Source organism: Dromaius novaehollandiae, chromosome W, assembly GCF_036370855.1.
Source record: "Dromaius novaehollandiae isolate bDroNov1 chromosome W, bDroNov1.hap1, whole genome shotgun sequence".
Lineage (NCBI taxonomy): Eukaryota > Metazoa > Chordata > Aves > Casuariiformes > Dromaiidae > Dromaius > Dromaius novaehollandiae.
In genome coordinates, this window is record NC_088130.1 from 35,305,209 (window position 1) to 35,328,316 (window position 23,108).

General features: G+C 36.9%; 1 protein-coding gene across 2 annotated transcripts; it reads right to left on the reverse strand.

Moving 5' to 3' along the window:
* Positions 1-174: 174 nt before the first annotated feature.
* On the reverse strand, positions 175-23,080 carry LOC112980271 (arylsulfatase K). Of its 2 annotated transcripts, none has more exons than XM_026094992.2 (8): positions 22,759-23,080; positions 19,707-19,836; positions 17,556-17,715; positions 11,065-11,347; positions 6,987-7,158; positions 5,467-5,691; positions 2,234-2,458; positions 175-2,147 (listed from the first exon to the last, which is right to left on the reverse strand). In XM_026094992.2, exons 1-8 carry the CDS (start codon positions 22,876-22,878, stop codon positions 1,870-1,872), a joined length of 1,593 nt encoding a protein of 530 aa, XP_025950777.1. In that variant the 5' UTR covers positions 22,879-23,080; the 3' UTR covers positions 175-1,869. The 2 variants fall into 2 exon arrangements, with proteins under 2 accessions (XP_025950777.1, XP_025950778.1); XM_026094993.2 differs by lacking the exon at positions 22,759-23,080 and adding an exon at positions 18,611-18,731 and having other exon boundaries at positions 19,707-19,795.
* Positions 23,081-23,108: the final 28 nt, after the last annotated feature.

The following is a 23,108-nucleotide window of genomic DNA, read 5'->3' on the forward strand; positions in this document are numbered from 1 at the left end:
ACTGCCATTTTGTGAGCTTAACATTTATTGAAAAGTGCATTTTAAAGGCTCAGGCATTTAGAGAAAGATAACACCATGGCCACAGAACTAACAGTACCATTCTCCCTGATCATTTCTTTAAACATTCAGTCATTAAAAATAGGTGCACGCGCACACACACACACACACACACTCTAAAGGCTTACAATAATTTTATTTTGCTGTATTTTGAACAATATATTGCATTCTGTCCAGAACTTTGGAGAGTGATCACTTAATTTATTCCTTCTCTTGCTGTCTGAGCATTCACAGTGGTATATTTCTTATTTCAATTTGCACAGCTAGTTTACATTACATTGCTAAGATGTGGTTTATGTTGAAATGATTCCATCTGAACTCATTTTTAGAAAGAATTATAATGATGTACTACAGGGCATAAAGGTTTATTTGCACTATTAATTTGTTCTTTGCTCAAAAATAAAAGGAGAAAATGCTAACATAGCTGTTGGTAGTGCAAGGTTAGCCTTAACGTCCTATGACTGCACAAATATAACACAGCTAAAATATACATAAATATGTACCTAATTATAGTGTAGCAAGTAGTTTACAAAATGCATGTACAGTGCTTAGCCATCATAAAATACATGCATTTTTCATGTTTATTTTTACTAGCTTACTTTTACTGCTGAGTATTTCGTTATAGATTCCAGATGGCATGTAGGTATGAAGTGTAAAGTCATCCTGAGCTGTTACTATAGCAGCAACATCTGTATTCAAGAATAAGCAAATGCAAGTGCTGCTACAAGTATGCATTTCATTAAACGGAAGGTAGAGTTATTAGCTAAATCTTACCTTTTTGAAAACTGCTTTGTTTTTGTCACATCCCTGGAAAAATGAAACCCAGTATTTTTTATGATGATTTTTTCTTCAAGCTTCAACTGTATCCCTTCTGTATACATTTCAGGTTCCACTTCTGCACTCATTCATAACATTTACTTGCAGAATCTAAACAGCAGAATGGGGATTTATTCAATCCATTTTTGTCTTATGCTGTGCAAACACACTAGCATTACCCAGAGAACAGGTCTAGTCACAAGTTTGGTTAGGTTTGTTTTTTTTTTTTTTTTTAATTTCCAGTAGTATGTAAGACCAATTTCTGCTTCATTTTTAAACATGTTCACTGAACAGTCAACAATGCGTATTAGGAAATTCTGAACAGCAAGGAGTTCTAAGTACCAGATCCAAAAGGCAGAGATTAGAAGGCACATCTTAAAAGCACAGAAAATCACTGATGTATGAAAGGGAATGCTGACATGATAAATGCTTGACTAAACTGCATTTATGTTCAGACCAATACTAGCTGTTATCTTTTTGATTAAATTTTAACCTCTACAGCCTCTCTAAGGTGGAGGAATGTGTACTCATTATGGATTTAAAATCTGTCTTGATCCAAAGTTAGCTCCAGCACATTTCATTATAATCCGTTATAATAAACTAAATTTTGTAGTCCTTCCTTTCGTCTGTCCTTACAAATGCAAATTCCTATTGGGTTTTAATGCATAATATTTTGTGCATTTTTGCAGTAAGCTGTAATACTCCATACACGTAATTAATACTTATCCACTATCTTTCCTATATATACTTCAGTGTTACAGAATAACAACATCTGGTACAATCTAGATTTGGGGAGCTGGCTAGTTGTATAGAATGCTTTTGACTTTCTAAAACAAAGATATAATTTGGGGGGCATTTTTCCTTAAATAGCTTATATAGCACTGTAATTTTAATACTTGAAATACAGCACTACTATTGCAAATATATAATGTTTTCATATCCTCCGTTGTAGTAAATCTGGGTTTTTTTGCATAGAGTCAATAGGTTATTTATTTATTAGTGTTGCTTTTGACTGAGCCACTTGTCAATTGCATCCTCATATTTTTTTGGTTCCTTTAACCAATCTTGATGCCACCTGAGGTTGGCAATAACATTTGAGTAATTCTGACCCAGACTTTGTTTCCAATTGATAAATTGTCTCTTATTATACTCCTGAACAGAAGAAGAAACCTTTGGATAGTTTACTATAGAGTGAAGTATTTTGTCCAAGGAATGTGCAACTACTGGGAATTTCATGGCAACGTTTTTTAGCTCATCTGGATCAGCAGAAAGATCTGGAACAAACAAAAAGTCAGTTAAGAGCCAATTTACATTTAGGCAAATCAATCAGTCAATTAGGATATAACAAGTTATAACACACCAAAAAGTTGTGGTAGTACTGAATGGCCATCTGAGTACGTGATATACTTCCATTTGTCAGTTCGGAGCATGTATGTGGAAGAATTCACATTGCAGCCATGAAACTCACTTAATACCCATGGGGGCCGAGGCCTTCTAGACGACACTTCATTTTCTGCCACTTCAAGTAACAGTGGCATAAGAGAATATCCACTGAGGTTCTGCAGGACAGGAATTCTTGCTATATCTAAGCAAAGATAAACACAGTCAAAATGCTACCACAGTTACCTTGATTAAAAGAGACTAATGTAATATTACAGGTGCTTAAACAGCAATTCTGCTGCAGAAATAAAACACGCATTTCTAATTTTTCTCCCTCTGTAACACAGGAACCCAAAGATCTGCAAATAATAACAAAAAGTCCATAAGGAAATTTAACAGGTCACCTGCCCACCATCTTGATCAAAGGCAGCATCAACAGTGTCGATCCTTACAGATGTTCGCTAAAACTGATGTTAAAAACACCAGTGATGGATGGTGCTTCTTCATCTTTTTATTCATGGCTTGATACCCTTCCTTTCTGCTCTGACTTCCTCAGGTAGGATAAATAGATTGACATAAAGGACCCTAAAAGCTCCATATCCAACATGGATAGGGAATCTACCTGGCATAACCATTACTTGGATAGTAAGCATGCTAAGCTCTTGTCGAGCATTCTCCACCAGTGAATAACAAAACACTTCACAAAAAGTGGTCACTGTAGTTATCACCATCTTCCAGGTAGGGAAACTGAGGGGCAGGGCCACTTGCTCCTCTGGTAGGGCTGGAGATAAAGATGATATCATAGGTGATACCAATACAGTGCACATATGGAAAACACTCTGGAGGACACTACAGCCTACTAGACAGCCCTTGGAAGATGCTCTAACATGGACAGGCCCCCTGTATCAATTTACAGGACAAGTGTCTCTAGCTGCGAAAGATCAGGTCAATATCAGAAGTTTGCAAAGATCCCTCAGAGATATGCTGGAAAGCATAGTTGAGAATCCCACCCATGTTACATAAACTTTGGTGCTTCCTAAAAATGGAGTATGAAAGTACTGCCATTTTTAATCATCCTTCTGAACATAGCATTTAGTCATTCAAAATTTTGCATCTCGCAGAGGACTGTGGGAGTATTTTATCTCCTGTTCTACAAAGAGTGGTTACTTCATTTCTTACAATGATATCCAGTGTATATAGATTGCCCATAGGTGACTTTTTCCCTTTAGCAGCACATATCTTTCTTCTTCTCCTCTGTTTTGTTTCTACAGTATATACAGCTGTCATTAATCTGTAGCTCTTGCTCTAGTAAATAAAAAGACTTTAAGGTTGCATTTGAGTTAGCAGTAGGAAGACCTGTAACATATAAATCCAGTAGCTTCCAGTACATTGGCTAAAACTTGAACAAATACATACTGAGTCTGAACAAATGCAAAAGTGATATATGTCTTCCTCTTCTGGAATCCTACACCAGGAATGGTATCAATTGCAGTCACCACATTTTCCAAACTTAAAGAATTTTCCAGGCTGGTATCTTCAATAGCTCCAGCTTTTCCAGTGGAGCTCCAAGTGTACTGACATAAAGTCCAACAAAGCTAGGGCTATCTGGAGGAAAGGTTATGCTACGACCTGCTAAAAAATGGAAGAGCTGAAGCACTCCTGGATGAATTATCTATATCACACAGGTACTGCTGGGATCATGAACATCTGAACAACACTTTGTATGGGGTGCAGCTAACTTTAAGATCAGTAAGGGAGGGAGTATTCAGCAAAGCCTTTGGACAGTGTCTTAGGAGAGAATGCAAAGCAAAGGGATTATATTTATCATGAACAAACACTTGCAGTCTGTTTCCTCACTAGTGAACGTTAGCGTGCTGCTTGAAGGGTTAATATTTGACAGAGATGATTCTCCATGTCTTCCTGCTCACCTTGATTTTTCACCTTTTTCGACATTCAGATTATAGGAAGATAGAACAGAAGGAAAGAACTTACAGAGTTCTGGGAGAACAAAAAAGAGAAAGAGACGAAAAGGAAGGATGGCAAACCACTTTATCAAATACGTTATTTGGCAAAAAGGCACAAATAAAAAGAAAGAGATTTTAACTCTTTAAGTGTGATACCAACAACTTATATAAAGACTATATCTGGGGCACATTCCTTTATATACAGGTTCCATCTCAGAATTTGGAACACAAAAAGAAAGCCAGTCAAGTGTATGTCATTTTCAACTGGCCAACTGGTTTGAAAGTTTTGAGGAGAGGCAGGCAAATAAATTTACTTACTTATAGGAAACAGCTTAAAAGAAGATACAAAAGGGTTCTTCACTGGCTTTTACTTACAGAAGTACATTTTTATCTACTGCACCAGATTCCCTCAGGCAATTGCAGTGCACACCTGACGCTTCTTAAATAAAGAGCTTTGAAGACTGCTTTAAAAAGAAAGTTTTTTCTGATCAGTAGCCTAAAAGATCACAAAAAGATAATGCCTAAAATGGCAATTTCACCTAATATTCCAATTGCATTTATGTCTTATGTGATTTATGAGACATTCAAAAATTCACTCTTAAAAAGTAATTTCCATCTGTCTATATGTAATTTGATGTCAGTCATTTTTATTTGATTGTCTGTCCCATAACAGACATGTATCCATCCTTATATCTTATAATGTTTGTCCAGGTCAATTGTACATTTCCTATAGAAAGGTCTTTATGTTTCTTCCACATGACCCTTTAAAAAGGAAATTCCTTTGATAAGCTAATAAAGTTAACATCCTTTGAGCTTTAATCCCATCTCTGGATGCACTTACAATGTATTTTCTATAGTAAATTGTTAGGTATATAGGATTGTTAGGTATATAGGATAGGTAAATAGGCTAGTAAGGATTACTGATTTCTAAAATATGTCTGATTGTTTATCTTATAAATACAAGAAAAGATTTTTAACAATTCTATATATAGTCAGTCTCTGTAATTGTGTTGATGATAGTAACAGTGATAAGGAACATCTTCAGCTCCTTTATTTAATTCTTATATGCACTTTTTGCATTTTTTATTAATCTGAATGCATGTTTAGTGGATCAAATGTTATTTCCAATTGTGTTAGTACTTCTAACTTGCTTCAGAAAGTGGAGACCTAATTCTGACTGTAATACAGAAGCATAATACTAATTAGTAACCGAAAAAACTTTAATTCCATTTGAAATGATGTGACTCACCAAGCATAGTAGGATAAATATCCACAAGAGATACCACATTTGATATTTGCTGCTGCTGTTTGATGCCTGGCCCCATAACTAAAAGAGGAACATGGGAACTTCCTTCATACATGCTCATTTTATAGAACTGCCGATGTTCCATAGCAAGTTCTCCGTGATCTGCAGTGAATATGATGACTGTTCTTTTAAGAAGCCCAGTATCTCTCAGAGCTGAAATAATCTCACCTGCAACAAGAAAAATATATTGAAAAAATATGTTCAGAATATTCCTTTAAACTTCTGTATACCTGCAGAGCAGCATGCAAACTCTGGAGTATCCTGTTCAAAGGCCTTGAAACTCCTCTCTCTGCCATAGAAGCCAGAGCCCAAAGACTCCAGTCCCGAACAACATACACTAGTAAATGAGGTTGCAGGGGTCTGCCTCCCAGTGAACCATGGAGGCAGCTGGAACAACAGCTGTGAAAGTTTCAAAGGGTGAGGATATACCAGAGGATGAGATGCGTTTTTGCTATGAGAACCTTTGGATAATTTCCATCATAACTAATAATAGATAGCTAACGCAACTGAAGTAAATAGGGCAGCAGAAGTCAGGATACTAGATTTAGTGTGACAGACTCTTGACGGTCCTTGTACCTAATCAGCAGGTGCATCCATTTCCTGTGCCTAATTCCTCACAGGAGCCCTTACGCTTCTGCAAGGAAGACAGGGCCAGGATCAACGAAACCAGGAATTAAGCAAAACACTTACACATCTTTAATGTTAATTCACTGAGATGATTCTTGTTCAAAGAGACTAGTTACCAACTTAAAACACATTGCTGAATTAAATCCTAGTACAGGGTTACTCTGCAACACCTTCTTTCCCTCAAGCCTGTCAGGCCCCTGTTGGTCTCCTTTCTTTCATAAATGCAAAAGATTAATCCTATGTGTCTCTTAAAAAAATCAGTTAATCATTCTAACATTGCTAAAAAACTAGCTTATTTATTCATGAATTTCATATTAGAATGCAAATAAATGCTTGCTCTGTTACTGTCACTTCTCAAACCAAGAAATAAAATATGAATTAAGACCAATTTGTATTATAATTTTTTACATATGTAGATCTTACAACAAACCAGAAAGAATTCTGAATACTTAATTAATTTTTTTCTCTTTAATTTTCACTAATATGCTGGTATACCCTAATATGGAAAGCTTCCAAAGCTCACTTATTGTTTAATCCATGAGTAGTAGTTGTCAACCATTCCATGATCAATCTCTGCATATGACATCCGTCTCCAGGGAAACTGCTTGGGCTCCCAAATTTACATTTCTTTCCAGTTTTTTTTTCTTGTTAGTACTTTTCAGCCTGCCCTTAATTCACATAGCCTTAAAAGCTATCCAGTTATTTATCATATAGATTGATTAAGAAATACCTAGAGTGACTTACTCCCACATCTGAACTGTTATTTTCAAAACCCCATATCAGCATTTTCTTAAAACAAAACAAAAAACCCCACTGTATTAGGAAACATTACCCACCAAGCATGGCATCTGTCTCTGCACACATAGCATAATAAAATGCTCTAATATTCCTCACTTCTTGCTTTGTAAACTCTCCTGTGCAATTCTTGGTGTAAGATGAATAATAGTCTACTGGATGCATCTCTAAAAGAGAAGACCACTTGGGAATTTTAATAGCTTCATATGTTACCTAAAAATAAGTGAAAATTAAATTACTTCAGGAAGTGAATTAAACATTTCTTTTTACAAACACATTTAATTAAAAACTTTAAGGTATAAATTAACAGTACTCAAGTTCTGGTCCAGGAAACACCAGCTGCTTATCTGTTACAGGGTACTGGTACCTCCTCCATACTTTCCCTCTGTTTTCACAGGTATCGAGTCATTTAGTTAGACAAGAGGGCTATAAAAATCAGCTAGAAACTAAGGCTAGGAGCCAGAAATATGTGCTTTGCCAGCTGATATCTTTTTTAAGAGAGAGAGATACTGCAGAACAATTTTCTAGAACTGTACTCCAGAGTAATTACAGAAGTATTGGCATAGTGCCTCATAAAAGGATAACTATGAACCATATGTATCAAAAAGACTGGGTGTTATATGAACCTATACAGCAACACGGAAATTTACTGGGAAGGTCTCCAGAAGGGTGGGTGACAAGTCTTCGTATCTTGATAAAAAGAATTCACCAGGGTAGTCCAATTTTCCAATACATTTCTATTTGTTTCTAAAGATGTCAAGCTATTTAGTTATAAAGGAGAGGTGTAAAATCAGTTTGAAATGAAAAAATAGGAGCCAATCAATTACATGTAACGCTAGATTTGTATATTCAAACTGGCATTTACATGGAGTTCGTGTGCTTGAGTATGAGCTTTAGTGTTTCAATCTATAACACATGTATTTTGCCTAGGCAGTCACACTTGTAAGCATTCTCTTAAGTATATAAAATAAAGTGCTACATTTAAGGGAGCTAATTACTTCTAATTTGCAGATTTAAAGTACAGATTACTACAAAGCAGAAAAGAATGTAATCTTAATATGGAAAAAATGACTTTATTAAATAATAAAAGCACACCTGTTGCTCTCATTTATCTCTAAAAAATCTCCCCTAATAATCAGAGCTGAAGCCAAGATTATGATGATGCAAGAGCAAGTTCTGATAAATAAGCAAATCAAAGACATTAGATATTTGCCCTTTAAAGTACTGAGAAACTCAAAAGTGTCAAGACATGTACAAAAGAGTACTTACAGCAGTGTGCAATATAATCCAAAAAAGCTACAGTAACATTTTTTTTTCTGTGTTCTAATGAAAATATTACAGGAAAGATATTTCACAGGCTCTAATGATATTAGTTGCTAAAATTACTCATTTTGCAGTGAGAAATATGTTGACCGAATGCGTAAATCTAATACAAAAGAGGAAGTGATTGCATGGAGCTCCCACTTGATTTGCTTTGTGCCAGTGGGAAAGCTGAGATTTCAGAAGTGAGAATTCAGAAGCAGAAAGAGTTCTCCAGGCTCCAGCTGGTGACCAAAGTCTCCCTCCCGACTTTCCTACCTATCACCTGCCCCAGTTTCAGATCCGTATAGGACAGGTTTTAGCCCAGATATGGTAAAGACAGCACTACTTCCTATTCAGAGATATATACTCAATTCTCCTTTATCCCTGAGAAATGTGATACTAGCATACCTCCTGTAGTAGAAGATACAGAATAATACACTTAGAGCTCCGATAAAGGTTCCCACTTCACACCATCAGTCTGGTCCTGAGTCCTGCTGGAAATCTCATCTGTGAGTCAGCACTGGCACTCCTGCACCAAAGCTGACTTCACAAACAGCAGCTCAGGTGTCTGGGCAGCATGCACCCTGGGCTGCAGGCACAGCTCCATGTTTGGGTTGGCCCTACACGTTCACAGCACTTCTCCCTAATAACGTAACTAAGACACTTAGTGTCCACATGGCTCTGTGCAGCACAAAAATAATCAGATCCAAGTGTACCCTAAAAGCATTACATCCTCATTTACTGGTGTAGCACCTAAAGTACCAACCCTTGCTGAACTGAACTTGGATTTGCCCAAAGGCAGGTCCAATCTCTGTGTCTCTGGTATGGATAATTAAGAGCTGTCTGGACAGTCACATGCATAGTGTGTACATCTCTGCAGCATATGATACCTTTGACTGCACTGGGCCATATGTTCCAATACCTACAAAGCCCTACCTCCCACAACTGTCAATCTCTCTTGAGTTACCCAACAGGTACATGAAGTCCTCTAAACAGCTGGCAATACAGCAAGAGTTGAAGTGCCCACAACACAGTGATAAAACCCAGATTTGTAATACTCAAAACAGACATATCAAACACAAAGTCTCCTTAGGGCCTATAGGAAAATGGCTACAAGAAGAAATCAAGCAAGATTAAATCATGGCAGACAACTGCTTCAGACATCCTCCCATCACTGAAGGTCCTTGGATACATTAAGTCACATTTTAGATTCATCAAATGGTATTTATTAGCTGCTTAAGTTGTAATGGCAGCAGAAAGAGTCCACCTCCATCCATGACTGGTCAGAAGATGGAACTCTCTTCTATCGGACTAGGATCTAGTTTTAGGGATTCACAAAATCTCTATGCTTCCTTGTTGTAACTCATATCTAGGAAGAAAGCCACACGCCCCAGAAAGGTGCCAGCTGGTGCAAAATGCAGCAGACCATCTGCTTAGCAACACAGGGTTTCATAAACATACCATGCTGATACTCCACTCTTTATTAGGTCCCCAGTAAACATATAATTTAATTCAAGTTCTTCATCCTTGCACTCATATTTCTCCATGAGATTGATCTTTGTTATTTTCAAAGATCGCTTCTTCCAAAACAGATACATTCCAGTTGAATCAGCAAGTCGTCAGTAAATGATAATATGTGGTTCATGTAACTGGATATGTATACATAGTGGTGGAAAGGACATCAAGAAATGAGGAAGGTCAAGTACCTCACTGGGATTAATTTTAACACTTGTCAGAGAGGTTATAGTTAATCTGTTCTAAAACCCACTGAAAGAAGGTACTACCACTTCCTGAGAAACCTCTCTCTGTCCTAGCAGTTAGCACCTACAAAGTTTTCCTTAATATCCAATCTGGATCTTGCTTTCTGAAAAAAATATGATTCTTTCCTGCTCTTTCTCTCCTCACAAACTTCTGACCATTGTTAGAATAAAAGAAACCACATCTTTCAACCTTAACTTGTATATCCTTTTTTCTAAATCTCTGTATTTTTGTTGCACTTGGATAAATAGATTTTGCATTTCCCCAAGTAGAAAAGGCCAAAAATGTTATATAAACTGTGTATGTTTTTTGAAGTAAGTGTAAAATCTTTTCAAACCTAATTCTCAGTTCTTCAACTACAGAAAATCTAATGCCTTTTATGCAGTGAAAGCTCTGGTAATCTATTTATAGTTCTGTGACAGATGAGGGCACCTGGGGACCACATAAAAGACAGATTAAAAATGTTTACTTCTCCTTTAGGATGGAATGGTATCTGTTGGCTTTGCACATATGCAAATAATGGGACTGTTCTGCATTCTAAAAAAACTGAAAGAGCTAGAAAAGTAAAGAAAACAATTAACAGAAAAGACAGACTTAAATGGTGCATTACGGCTTCAAGTTCGAGCTTAATAGTCCAGGCAAAGTCAATCTCTCACTATAAAAATCAGACAGACTGATTTCATATAACATCATTTATAACAAGCAGTGTATGGAATATGTTATAAACAACGAGCTTGAGATCATTACTGAGTACAGGAAATATTTCATAGTTTAATATATAGTTTAATATATATTTCTAGCCATTGAACCACAAATTTCTTTACTGAATCAGTGACTACTGCCAACAGACCTTTTCCTTTCCCATAACCAACAGAAATTCTTCACTTCTATTTGTTCAGTCTTTAATTGGAAACCTAGTATCTCATCCAAATATTTCTTACAGTAAACTGAAATATGAAAATTGGGTCTGAACTGGAAAACTATTATCCTGTGAGGAATAAAATACCTTTCATAATACAGTTATAAATGAATTTATACTTAAATTCCATCTTCACATACCTTTTCAAGCCAATAGGGGGACGTTAAAAATGTAGAGGATCCAAAATTTTCTCCTGTAGAAGGTGATGGATATGGATGTGGTAAATTTAATCCCAAGTAAAGAACAAATGGTTGAGTAAAGTTAATGGCTTCTTCCTTTATCCAATTTACTGCTTTATCAGTGTTCTGCCAGTCTGCTTCCATCACTCTCATACGCGTCTTACTACCAGTAAGATTGACCGTGGGTCTCCCTTCTTGTCGGAGCAGGAAGTCAACATCCCTGGTCCAGGCTTCCACACGGTTACTAAAAACAAATATGCAAGATACATATTCAGTGAAAAGTGGTTTCTTCTCTTTTCCTCCAAGTAAAAAGAGTTAAGAATTCCAGATTAACTTGTCCTACATTTGTAGCTGCATTCTATTTGTAACTTCTATATAAAAGAAATTGTTACTACGTTAACCAAAAGCTTTGTATATTTATAGCTTTAGTCATATATTTCTGCCTCTGAATCTTCTTTCTTTTTTATGATAACTTCATGTCAGAATGGTTCATCTTCCTGCCTCTGCAAGATAACATTCAGAAATAGCACCTGCATCTTGTTGACCTTGCTCCATATTTTGCCATTGATTCATATGCCATTTATCTGGTAAACAGGGCCTTGGATTTTTGTTATTCAAAAAAGTCCTTTGGGAAGTAACATGCCTGGAGTAGCTGCCTTTAGAAGCAACAATTGTCTTCTGAATTGTACTTTTATAGCTTTTTTAAACACTATCACTTAGGACAAAAATCTGTAACAGGGATTTTTCCTGTACAATTCCTTTTGATGTAGTCGACAAATAGGGAATAGGGAATAACAGAATAGGGAATAACAGAGGAAAAAAGGGTTTAGGGAGAAATGAAAGGGGGAAAAAAAAGACACCACTTTAATGATAAAATATTTTTGGAGCAGATTTTCTAATATCATTACAACTGTTGCCTCTCTGAAACACTCAGAAATCTGAGCTGCAGATGTCCGTATTTCTTTGCCAGAGTGAATGACACCAAAACTGTCGTAAACAAAGGTTGGAAAGAAACACTCAATTTAAAATCTCTACTAATCTTCACTTTGTTCATGGCAATTTTAACATCACCATAGAAATGATAAAAGAAAATATGAAACTGCTCAAGATTTGATCATGTACTTTCATTAAAACACATCATTATCTATATTTAAAGAACATCAAACTGCTTTCGTGCTCACAGGAATTTTACCAGTATATTTTTAACTTCCAGAAAAACTACTAAGTTTATCTGTAACAACAAAAAATATTTTATTGTTTGAATGCCTCGTTTAGATTCACACATGCTTTCAATATAAACAGGCTTAATCAAATTACTCAGAACAAATTTAATTAGCTAGACCACCTACAGAGAAATATATATATTTGATAAATATATATTTGATAAATATAAAAATCAGATGATGGTAAAGGTTTATGTGTGTAATGCCAAACTGCATCTAATGTCATAATGTTGATTTATACAGAAAAATACATTATTTAGGCCACAGACCAGTCTGATCATCCACTCAGAGTGAGGTTAGGACAAAGCTAAAAAAAAGAAAAATGCAAACCAAAAAAAACCCTCAGACCATTCCCCCATTCTGGAGCAACACAGACGACGTCTTGACACATCCAAGAAGAAAAGTTATCCTCAAGGAGAGGAGGAGAAAAAGATATGCTGTAATATGTGTCTTCGAAAGACTAGGTGGAGGGGTGAAAAAAGGGGGCAGTATTAAATTCGACCTTCAAATTTAAACAGAAGGAGCAAGGACTTGACAGGTAATTATTTAAAATCTTCAAAATTAAATCCCAACTCTAATGAATCCCAGCTCTAATGAAGGGGGATCATATCTCCCTCGCTAGCAGACAGTTCTCTAAAGATAACAAGCATAGAATGGATAAAGCCAATAAGAAATAAAGGATGGGAAAATAACAATGTTTAACAATGAAGATAAGGCTTAATGAATTACTGTTATTATTAATCTAAGTGAAAATAATTATATAATAATCAATGCCTACATCTATTTTAATTCTTACGTGAAAACAGCCACTAACATTCAAAAGGACAAATGCAGTCTTTTTAACAGATAGGCAGCAGAGGTTTCACATATTTAATAGTCAAGAGACTGAAGATCTAGACCCTTCTCTGTATGTATGTAAGTATGTACATTTATATGTATTTCTTTGTAAGTATTTCCTAGCAGCCATTTTCCTCAAATCTGATTAATCATCTTACAAATAAATCACATTCAAATGGATACTTAGTATATTTCATTATGTATTTCTATTTTTACAATATGTAAACTTCCATATCTAAAGAGAGGATTTATTTGTCTTTGCAATGCACTATTTGCAAGATCTTAGGAAAAAGCAAAATCCATTTATGCCATACAGCTAAACAACTTAATAACTTAATATTGCAGCAGGAAAGTTAACAATTCTTTTTTATTAGGTAAGTATCTGTGTGGGGTGGGGGAGCGGTGTTTTTTGTTGTTTAAGCAAAATTCACTTAAGATAAGTTTCTAATGAGATAATACTGCCCACTGTGTGTTGTCAAATCTTTTTTTTTTTTTTTTTTTTTTTTGGAACAAGCTGGTCTCCACTGAATCTAGTATCCATCTCATGCTAGCTGAACTGTTCTATCTCCCTTTGCTAGTCTCCTTTTTAACAAGAAATTAAAACAACGGGACACTTCTAATTATTTCAACAATGAATAGACACCTTCATTATAACTATTCCACACTATTTATAGATTACTTAATTAGCTATGTAGGATTTTTAATGTCTGCACAGATGCCATGCTAGAAATGAGATGCACAGTTTCTCTGACCGAGGAATTTTATTTGCAGTTTTTATTTTTTAAATGAAAGAAAAATGTGTAAGCTCCCATTTTCATATTCCTCTTGTGTAGGCACAGAAGGGCTGACTAACCCTGTATTTGTTTTAGTTTATTCTCAACCTCCACCCACATTTATTCAAGTAATAATAAGGGCTTGATCTTGTTAAGTACAGATCTCAAACTCTCACTGAAAGGCAAGTTAAAAAAAATCAGAAATTTGATAAGGACCTAAGACAAAAGATGGTGAAAGAAAGTGCAACACCATATACTTCACAGTATCTTTCTGTTACCTTTGAAGTATCTACGAATTCAACCTCATGAGACTAAGAAATATGTGATCACATTATGTGATTATATGGTTACATCATAACTGCAGTTTTCATTTAATAGAAAAAGTCAACTCTTCAAAGTAATAAAAGCCCATAAGTTTTATGATATGACTGGAATTTGAAAGACGTCACAATACTTGCCTAAGCCTGCACGAAATTTGTAAGAACTTCTACTATAGATATGAACTTTCCTGTACATTGCTAGAGGATGTCGACATCCATATACATTGCTTTGTGGGACTCAAACCCCATTACTACAGCAGATAAATCTATACATTGCAGAGTGAGAAAAATCAGAGTGCATGGTCATGACGCCATTGATATTGATGCTGCTACAGTTTCGCAGAACCTTGAATTGACTTAATCTATTTCTCAATCTGTAGAGATTTGTAACAGAAATAATAAAATTGGTATGAACAAAAACATGCAAGTGTGAAAGCACCAGAAGAAATAAGTATGAGAGCAAAGTTAAAGCAATGGCATGCATCAGTAGCCAAGGACATGAATGACAGCAGTAAAACAGGTAAACACTGAGGAAGATGCTGTCGGCATTGAGACCTCAGTGCAGATGACTTGTCACCAGAACTCACACTCCAATAACAGAATGGCAAGAAGGTTATAGTGCACTATACCTGCCATTCCTCTTCCTGTTATTCCAGCACAAAAACAGAATACAGTCAGATACCCACAAATGAGGAAACTAAAGTTCCTGAAGCATGAAGTAAGCAAGACTTCAAGGCAAAATATCACACTATAACAACTTTTGACTCCTAACAGGTGTAAAAGACCTATGCACCCCACTTCATCATTGCTGATCAACAAGAAGCCAAGAAACACACCAAGACCTCATCAGATGGCATCCCTTGTCCTATCGCATGCAAGTAAGTAATCCTGTTCATACTACCTGGACACACATCTTTGTTTTTTCAAGTATGTATGTGAGTATGAGATTGTGTGTGGGCACAGTCTACTAACTTAGAAAGTTAAACAACATAAAAATTACCTTCCTCTTCTATATAGTCGTGCATTAAGGGTTTTTTTAAAATTTGTTCCAATAAAATAAAATTCTGCTGAGTACTAAGGACTATATATTTTGTTCCACTTTGCACTCCCCACCTGAGAGACTGCACTGAAGCAAGACTCTTCTATAGTCTTCAGCTCAGACAAATGATAGGAAGGTTTTCGAAATCCAGATATTTATGTGTGACCAACCTTTTTTTCAGTGCCACCTTTTGTTCCTGTAATCATCTGAATACCCAGGACATCCTGGAATTATTTAGAACTGTTCTTCTTTAAACCTGGAGTGACTTAAGATTAGAGACAAACATTTCAAAGTTATGACATTTCTTCTATCCCTGTGAAGAGCAGGGTGAGTGCCTGCTATACCATTTAAACAACATGAAATTTTCTCTGCACAAAAGTGCAAGAGTCTGTACAATAATGCAGATAATTTTCATTTTTCAGAGTAATTTTTATTTACTGAAAGACTGTGCTAGAAATGCCTAAGAATGATGCACCCACAGAATCACTTGTGACTTGCATTACTAAATAGTACAAAATCTGACCCCTTGCTTTCTCAAAGAACAGTTCTGTAACAGGCACCTCACAGTATGTTGTTAAGATCAACTACGCTCTTCTAAATGGCACAGATGCCTGGGGCATTCACAACAAGGCATCTTTAACCTACAAGAACACAAACAACTGCAAGCATTCATCTTACTGTTCCCATTATGTTCCTCACTGATAGCAACAGAAAGTTTTCTATCATTCAAACAAACAAGCACAAAGAGTCAAAATAATATTATAAGCAGATGACTTTTAGCATGTTGTATATTTAATTGTTTCTTACTGAAAAAGAGAAGTGTTAAGGATAATGCAGTCTTCAATTAAGATTCTAGAGCAAAAGACCTGAGGAAGAAAACCCATTTGTTCATAGCTTAGATGGGATGTTATTAAGCAGAGGTGTAGACAGAGACAACAGAGAAACATTAGCAGTACTTAAATATATACACTGTTTAGCAAAGAAAATAAACATGAACATCATAAGCTTTTGCTGCAAGTCTATACTTGAATAATCCCTTATTTCCAGTATAGACTTGCCACTTGGGGAAAAAGGAGGAAAGGAGGAAAGGAGGAAAGGAGGAAAGGAGGAAAGGAGGAAAGGAGGAAAGGAGGAAAGGAGGAAAGGAGGAAAAAGAGGAAAAAGAGGAAAAGAGGAAAAAGAGGAAAAAGAGGAAAAAGAGGAAAAAGAGGAAAAAGAGGAAAAAGAGGAAAAAAGAAAAAAGAAAAAAGAAAAGGGAAAAGAAAAGGAAAAAGAAAAAAGAAGAAAAAGAAAAAAGAAAAAAAGAAAAAAAGAAAAACAGAAAAACAGAAAGCTTTTCCTTCTGTTTTTTGTCATCCGAAACTGGAAAAGGTTTATTAATTTAGGCAGCTAAATTTCTTCTCAAGTGGGTAATATTTATAAAGCACTTTGCAGATGAAAAGCAGTGTGTAAATGCTACATACTACTAATTACTAATGTGTCCTTTCAATTTCTGATTGCTCATTTTACCTGGGGAAGGGAGGATATTATAATCTGAAGGCACCACCAGCTTAATATCAAAAAAGAAGGTACCCAAATGGTACCTATCATTAATATTTCAACAGTGAACATCATTATTAGTAAGGCAAATAGAGCATCTTCAAAAAACAACTGCACAGAAGGAAGCCACTATATTTTGTCCCAACTATCCAGACACATTATGCTTATTACTTTTTGAACATAATGCAATTGGTCCCTAAAGGTGTAGATATTTTTCATAAATTGCTTTCATTCTAGTCTTATGTTAAAAAAAAAACACTTTATAGTATTAGATGTCCAGTGTGAGTCTATAAAAATATATAGCCAATCTCCAATGTTTTGTGATTGTACACTTAACACTCAAATACTATTCTGTATTTTTTTCTATTCTGTTTTTCCTACACTGCTAATATAATCAAGCCAAGAAGTCTCAAGGAAAGGCAAAAACCACTTCTGCGTTTCCTTTGTGAGCAATACCAACTATTAAATATAACCTTCTTTCATGTTGGGCAAAACCACAATTTTGATCTTCATCTTCCAGACAAAGGTAAAAGACAAAGTGCATCGGCATGAGATATGTTTGCATCTGCATAAAGTTGCAGGACAGAACTTTGCTAGGTTCCTAACACAATTCCTCTTAAATGAAAGCTACTACCATTTCAGAGACAGAAGCCACTCGCCAAACTGTTACATGATTTATTCATTTGTTTCCATACCATGAGAGGACAATCTATCTGCTTACCTCACTGAATGATGTCCAGAAATATAGTCTAGTTTCCCATACTTCTGTGTGTGGTAGCCATGCTTCTGCATGAGATCCATCCACGTTACATAACCTGGATCTAGGCCTTTGAAGTTATTCCAAGATTCAGTTAAATGAGGGAAAAGACCACTCCACATAGCTGGAAAAAGAAAAGATTTTTTTTTTTTTGTAGCATAACTGGTACTTTCCATCTAAAAATAAGATGAAATAAAATGAATATACTTGATAATGGCAACCTTCTTGTTATTTTAAAGGTGAAAAGTTTACATTGTGAGCCAATAGAACAGGGAATACAAAGTTCTAATATCCTGAATCTTATTTTCATCATCGATCTGAGTAGCAAATAACATTTATTAAATAATCCCCAGAAGCCTCAATCATGGAACAAGGTCCCATCTTTCTGGATGCTGTACAGTCATTAAATCAAGCTTTTTCTCTAGACAAGGAAATATGTTTATTGACTGCAGAAAAAAATTCCACAGTAGTACAGATCCTGACAAAACTGTCATGTATTCACATTTGCTTCAGAGCATCATCTCCCCTCACTTTAGTTAGATTTTTTGTGAATTTAAATTTAAGTATGTTTGTGGAGAGAATTAGAGTATATTATTTATATAAATATTATATGCTCTTAGTTTTACTATTTTTATGTAATCTACTTCACTGCCAGGTGTTAAAGCAAAGGAAATTATTAAGGGAGAGGCCAACAAGAAATGAAACCGAAATAAGAGTTGCAAAGGAACTATAAGAGAAGTTATTTTACTGAAATCCCCTAACTGTTTCTTTGCAGCTGGTTAAGAATGGTTTACTCTTCCCAATGATAATTTAAGAGTCAAAGGGAATCCTAAAATGAAACTAGGCTATTCTATGAGCAACGGAAATGTTCTGTAAGCACTAAGAGTGTAATCCCATACTATGGCAATACTCTTACTCTCCTTGCCTACTGTCCACAATAAGGCCTCAGATCAGCCTCAAGTCTTCCTTGGCCACCTCCTCTTCTACTATCATCTCTGACCCCTCCACGATAGACATACCCTCAGTTCCTTGCAGGTCTCCAAGCTACCGGGTAAACAAGAGATACCCCCTTGGTTCAGAGCCATGCTTGTGATGACCATGATCACGCTGAATTCTCTTCCTCACTGCGAGCACCAGCTGCTATTTTCACAAAAATTTTTGAAGTTAAATAACCTAACAGGAGATTACTGTTCTTAGCAATTGAAACTGGCTAAAGGCTCAAAAATCACTAATGAGAAAACAACACACGGACCAACAGCACATTCACATAATCTCACTCGCTTAAAATGTGACCCAGAGAAACAAAAAGGGGTACTAGGTTATGCATAACTGGAATACAACACTAGATTTGACAGCATGTTTCTGCTGCAGTCAGGACAGGTTGCTTCGTCCAATGCAGGCACGAGAAAAAGGGGGATCTCTTCAACTGTAGATGAAATTTCATTTACTTCACCTCTAGAGGTCTTTGCAACAACTAAAAAGGCTAGAAACATTTTAAGATGTAACTTTTGATTCAAGAACTACTAAATTTCCAGCAATTGCACATAGGACACTAACTCTGACTGCAGCAAGTCAAGAAAAATACTGAAGTATTCAGTTAAAGCTATTGAAAGACACATTATGTATTTAACAGAATGTTTGGAATAAATGTCACTTGAAGGTACTCCTAAAAGCTACTCATTTATTCAGCTGTTATTATTTAATACTTTTTCCTGACAGCAGGAAAGAGATTTATTACCTTTGTACTGGGAAGGGACAGTAGTTCTGAATGCAGCTTCAGCACTGCAGCAGGCAAGCTGACAATTTCAATACAAATACTGAAGATTTTTAGAAAATACTGAAGCTTCAGAGAAGTTTGCAAAGCAATTTGGGAGCTAAGAAGTAGTTGGAAAAAGAAAACAAGAAGGTTGAAAGGAAGAAGCATGAGAAGCAGAAAATAGAAAGGGCCCAAATATCAGAAGACTATATAAATTCAGAAATACACTAATTTGGGTCTTACTAAAAAACAAAACAAAAAGACCCAAAACTGAACTATGCCCATCATTAGGATACATTTAAGTTGACAAGCCCAAGAATTTATCATTTTCTTTTATTAAATTTTTTATTTGGTCCTACCTGCACGGGAAGGACAACAGATTGGAGAATTGGTATAGGCATTGAGAAAGATGGTGCCATACTTCTTCATAAAATTTATGAAAGGCAAGGCCACAGTCTGATTTCCCGGATAAAATGTCAAGCGTCCATCCTGCAGTCAAACAGAAAAAAAAAAACCTATGTAATCAGCACTACCCCAAATTATTGCCTACAGTAATTCTCACATTCGTTACTCTGCAGCGGTATTACTGAAATGCTGGCAGTTCTACTCAAGTATGGAAAAGAAAGTGTTGAGAAGGCTATACCTATAGATAGCTGTACTTCATAATAAAATTATTTCCTTTGTACTGCTATATGCATTCTAAGCTCCAATTTTTGCAGGAATTGTTACTCTTTCACCATCCTACCATACTGCATTAAATAGAGATAGACATGGAAAAAAATTAAAAGAAGTCATACAGTATCCTGATGCAGACTTGTGCACTGGTATGTATGCCCGTCTGTGTGTCTCACCAGAACTGTGATCCTCAACCCTCTCCTATTCCACACCACGCCTCTGTGAACTTATTCCAAACTACACCTGGGAAAAGTGATTAGCAAGCTGAAGGGAGGCTATTCTCCCAATTGAAATACAGTCTACAATGGCTCCCTTGTGATACTTTACTGACCCTTCATTTTATCCATTTCTTTAGCTATGATTTTAAATCAATGACTGCAAAAGTTCTGAGGGTTTTTTTTTTAATAAATACTTCTACTGTGTAAAATTTAAAATGTTGGGAAACTAGGTAATTGTACACAGCCTTGTTTTAGGTCACTATCTTTTTCCATTACTTGTGTCTCTTCCCTTGGTTCAGTAAGACATCTTGACTCAGCCAGTCTTAAACTATACTGCTCTTCAGTGAAAGGACTGTTGACAGTGAACCTGCAAAGACATTAATAGAGCTCCCTAGCAACTCTAGGCACCTGAGTAACCCTCCCCTAACTTTGTGACAGTAGCATGAATAGCCACGATATAGCTTATGGGTAGCTTAAAGGTTGTGTTTTGCACAGCATTTAGTTTGCAGGAGCAAGTAGGCAGGCAGTGGAGTGCATCAAACTCAAGCTACAAATTCACCAGCTACTGGCTCATTTGTACCAAAGACTACATACAAACGTGTACAAATCACCACATCAGCCTCTGTACCATAAATGCCAACAGACAAATTCTTACCTCTAATACATATAGTCAGTGGACCAACCTACTAATTACTTTAAATTATCTTATTTTTATTAAGGAAAAATAGTTCACATATCAGAAACCACAGTAAAATAGCTGACAAATGATTGTTACTCTGTGGTAACTTACTTATGTCCACACACCGTCTACAAGCATCACCAGCCTACAAAAAACGTTCTGCAGGCCATGTACTGAGCAAGCCTGATTTGGCACAACGGGTTCCTGATTTCTGCTGGACCCAGTAAGCATCATTGTATGACTTTCAGTACAGAACTGCACAGTGACTTTTACTGTATTTTTAATGTGAAAAATGTGGAAAAGAATTACTCAGTGAGATATTACCTCTTCAACAGAAAATATTTAGCTGAACTACCACTTTTCTCCTGCTGAATCATAACCAAAAATCAGCAGATATGACCAACAGCAAATCAAAGGAGTTGCCCCTTGAAACAAACTGGCCATTGATAAAATCCCCAAATCGAAACTATTATGAATCTGGCAATTGTTAGTAAATAATTATTTTAGTAAAAGCTGAAAATCAAAAAAAAGATCACACATTACTTTTGAATGTAAAGAAAGCTTATGTTCTCACAGTAAAATAATAATCAAAGAATACAGTGAAGAGGAATGAAAGGAAATAAGGAGATGTAATATGAAAGCTATTGCTTTATCTTTGATATCATGGCAAATAAGTATTTTAAGAAAGTGTTTGAAGAACGATAATACATGCATTTCCCAAATACTTGGGAAAAATAGTTCCCAAGAATGAGAAGCAACATGCAAAAAGGCAGGAAAGTGCTCTTTAGTGTGTAATCAAGGACGGCATCCTGAGCTGACTGGGAGCTAAGTGTTGATTTCTCAACAGCAAATGAGAAGTGATAGGATGTAAAAGACCTTGGATGTGAAAACAAGGAGCTTATATTTAACAGAAAGGTGAGAATCAGATGACACCCCAAAAGCAAGGCTTTCCTCAGAGTAAAACCTTGATAAAAACATTGGCAGCTTTCTGGACAGATAGATCTCTTCTGTGTAGTGATAAAAGGACACAAAAAATCTTGCTTATTCTTTTCAGATTTAGTTAAAATTAAGAACAAAAATTGTAAAATAGAATGTACTACCTAAAATTCCATGCAAAAATGTAGATGTACACCCTTAGTTTATATGCTTTCTTTATATAAAATGACCAATAGTTCTGAATGCAAAAATATGGCCAACTGTGCTGTCCTTAACCATAAAAATATATTTAGTATATGTATTTGTGAATGAAAAAGATATTCCTTTTTTACCACTCTGTGGGATTAAAACAAATTTATGAGTGTAATAAAGCCACTAGAATTTATAAAAACATCCCTACTGGTTCCTATACAGTTTCAGCTGTAAAAACTCATCTGACAAATTTATAGTAATATCATTTGTACGCATTAAAAGTCTGACGATGATGCCCACAAACGATGCCTGAAGCTTCAGCAGATGATGCCCAAAAGTTTAACTCAGTGATTTTATTTGTGACTATAAACAACCTCCCTCCATCCCCTGCGGAAACCTGAAGTTCTTAGAATTCCAATGGCAAAAACAGCGCCTTTCCTCTTGCTTTTCACGCCCCCCAAAAGCATTAGTTTTACGTGTCGGGTCTGCTCACTAATTGCCGCCCTATCGTACAGTCCCGCGGACACGTCTCCAGGCGCAGCCAAGCTGCGGAGACGAGCTTTACCCCCGCTGACCGCCGGAACCGGTCACGCAGCGGTTTGGGACCATTTTAGCGCATCTTATCAAGACGGCGATTTCCTGCACGCCCAGCGGGCGGCGCCGCCGGACAGCGGAAAACGGCCGCGCCCGGCCGCTGCCGCGGATACTCACGAAGGAGTCGCAGGCCACCAGCACCACGCTGGGCCGCGGCGGCCCCGCGGCCGCCAGCCGCCCCGCGGCCAGCAGGAGCAACGCCAGGCCGCCCGGCCCCGCCGGCCCGCCGCCGCACATCGCCCCGCTCCCGGCTGGGCGGCGAGGCAGCAGCGCCCTGAGGGCAGCCTGAGGCGCCCCGCTGCCTCGCAGCGCTCCGCCGCAGGGCCGCAGCCCGGGCACGGGACACTCCCCGCAGCCACCCGGCGCCCCGGCCGCGGCGCCCTCCGCCCCCCCAGACTACAGCTCCCGGCGTGCCTCGGGAGGGCGGCGCCCGGCGCGGGGCGGTGGGACTGCAGCTCCCAGCATGC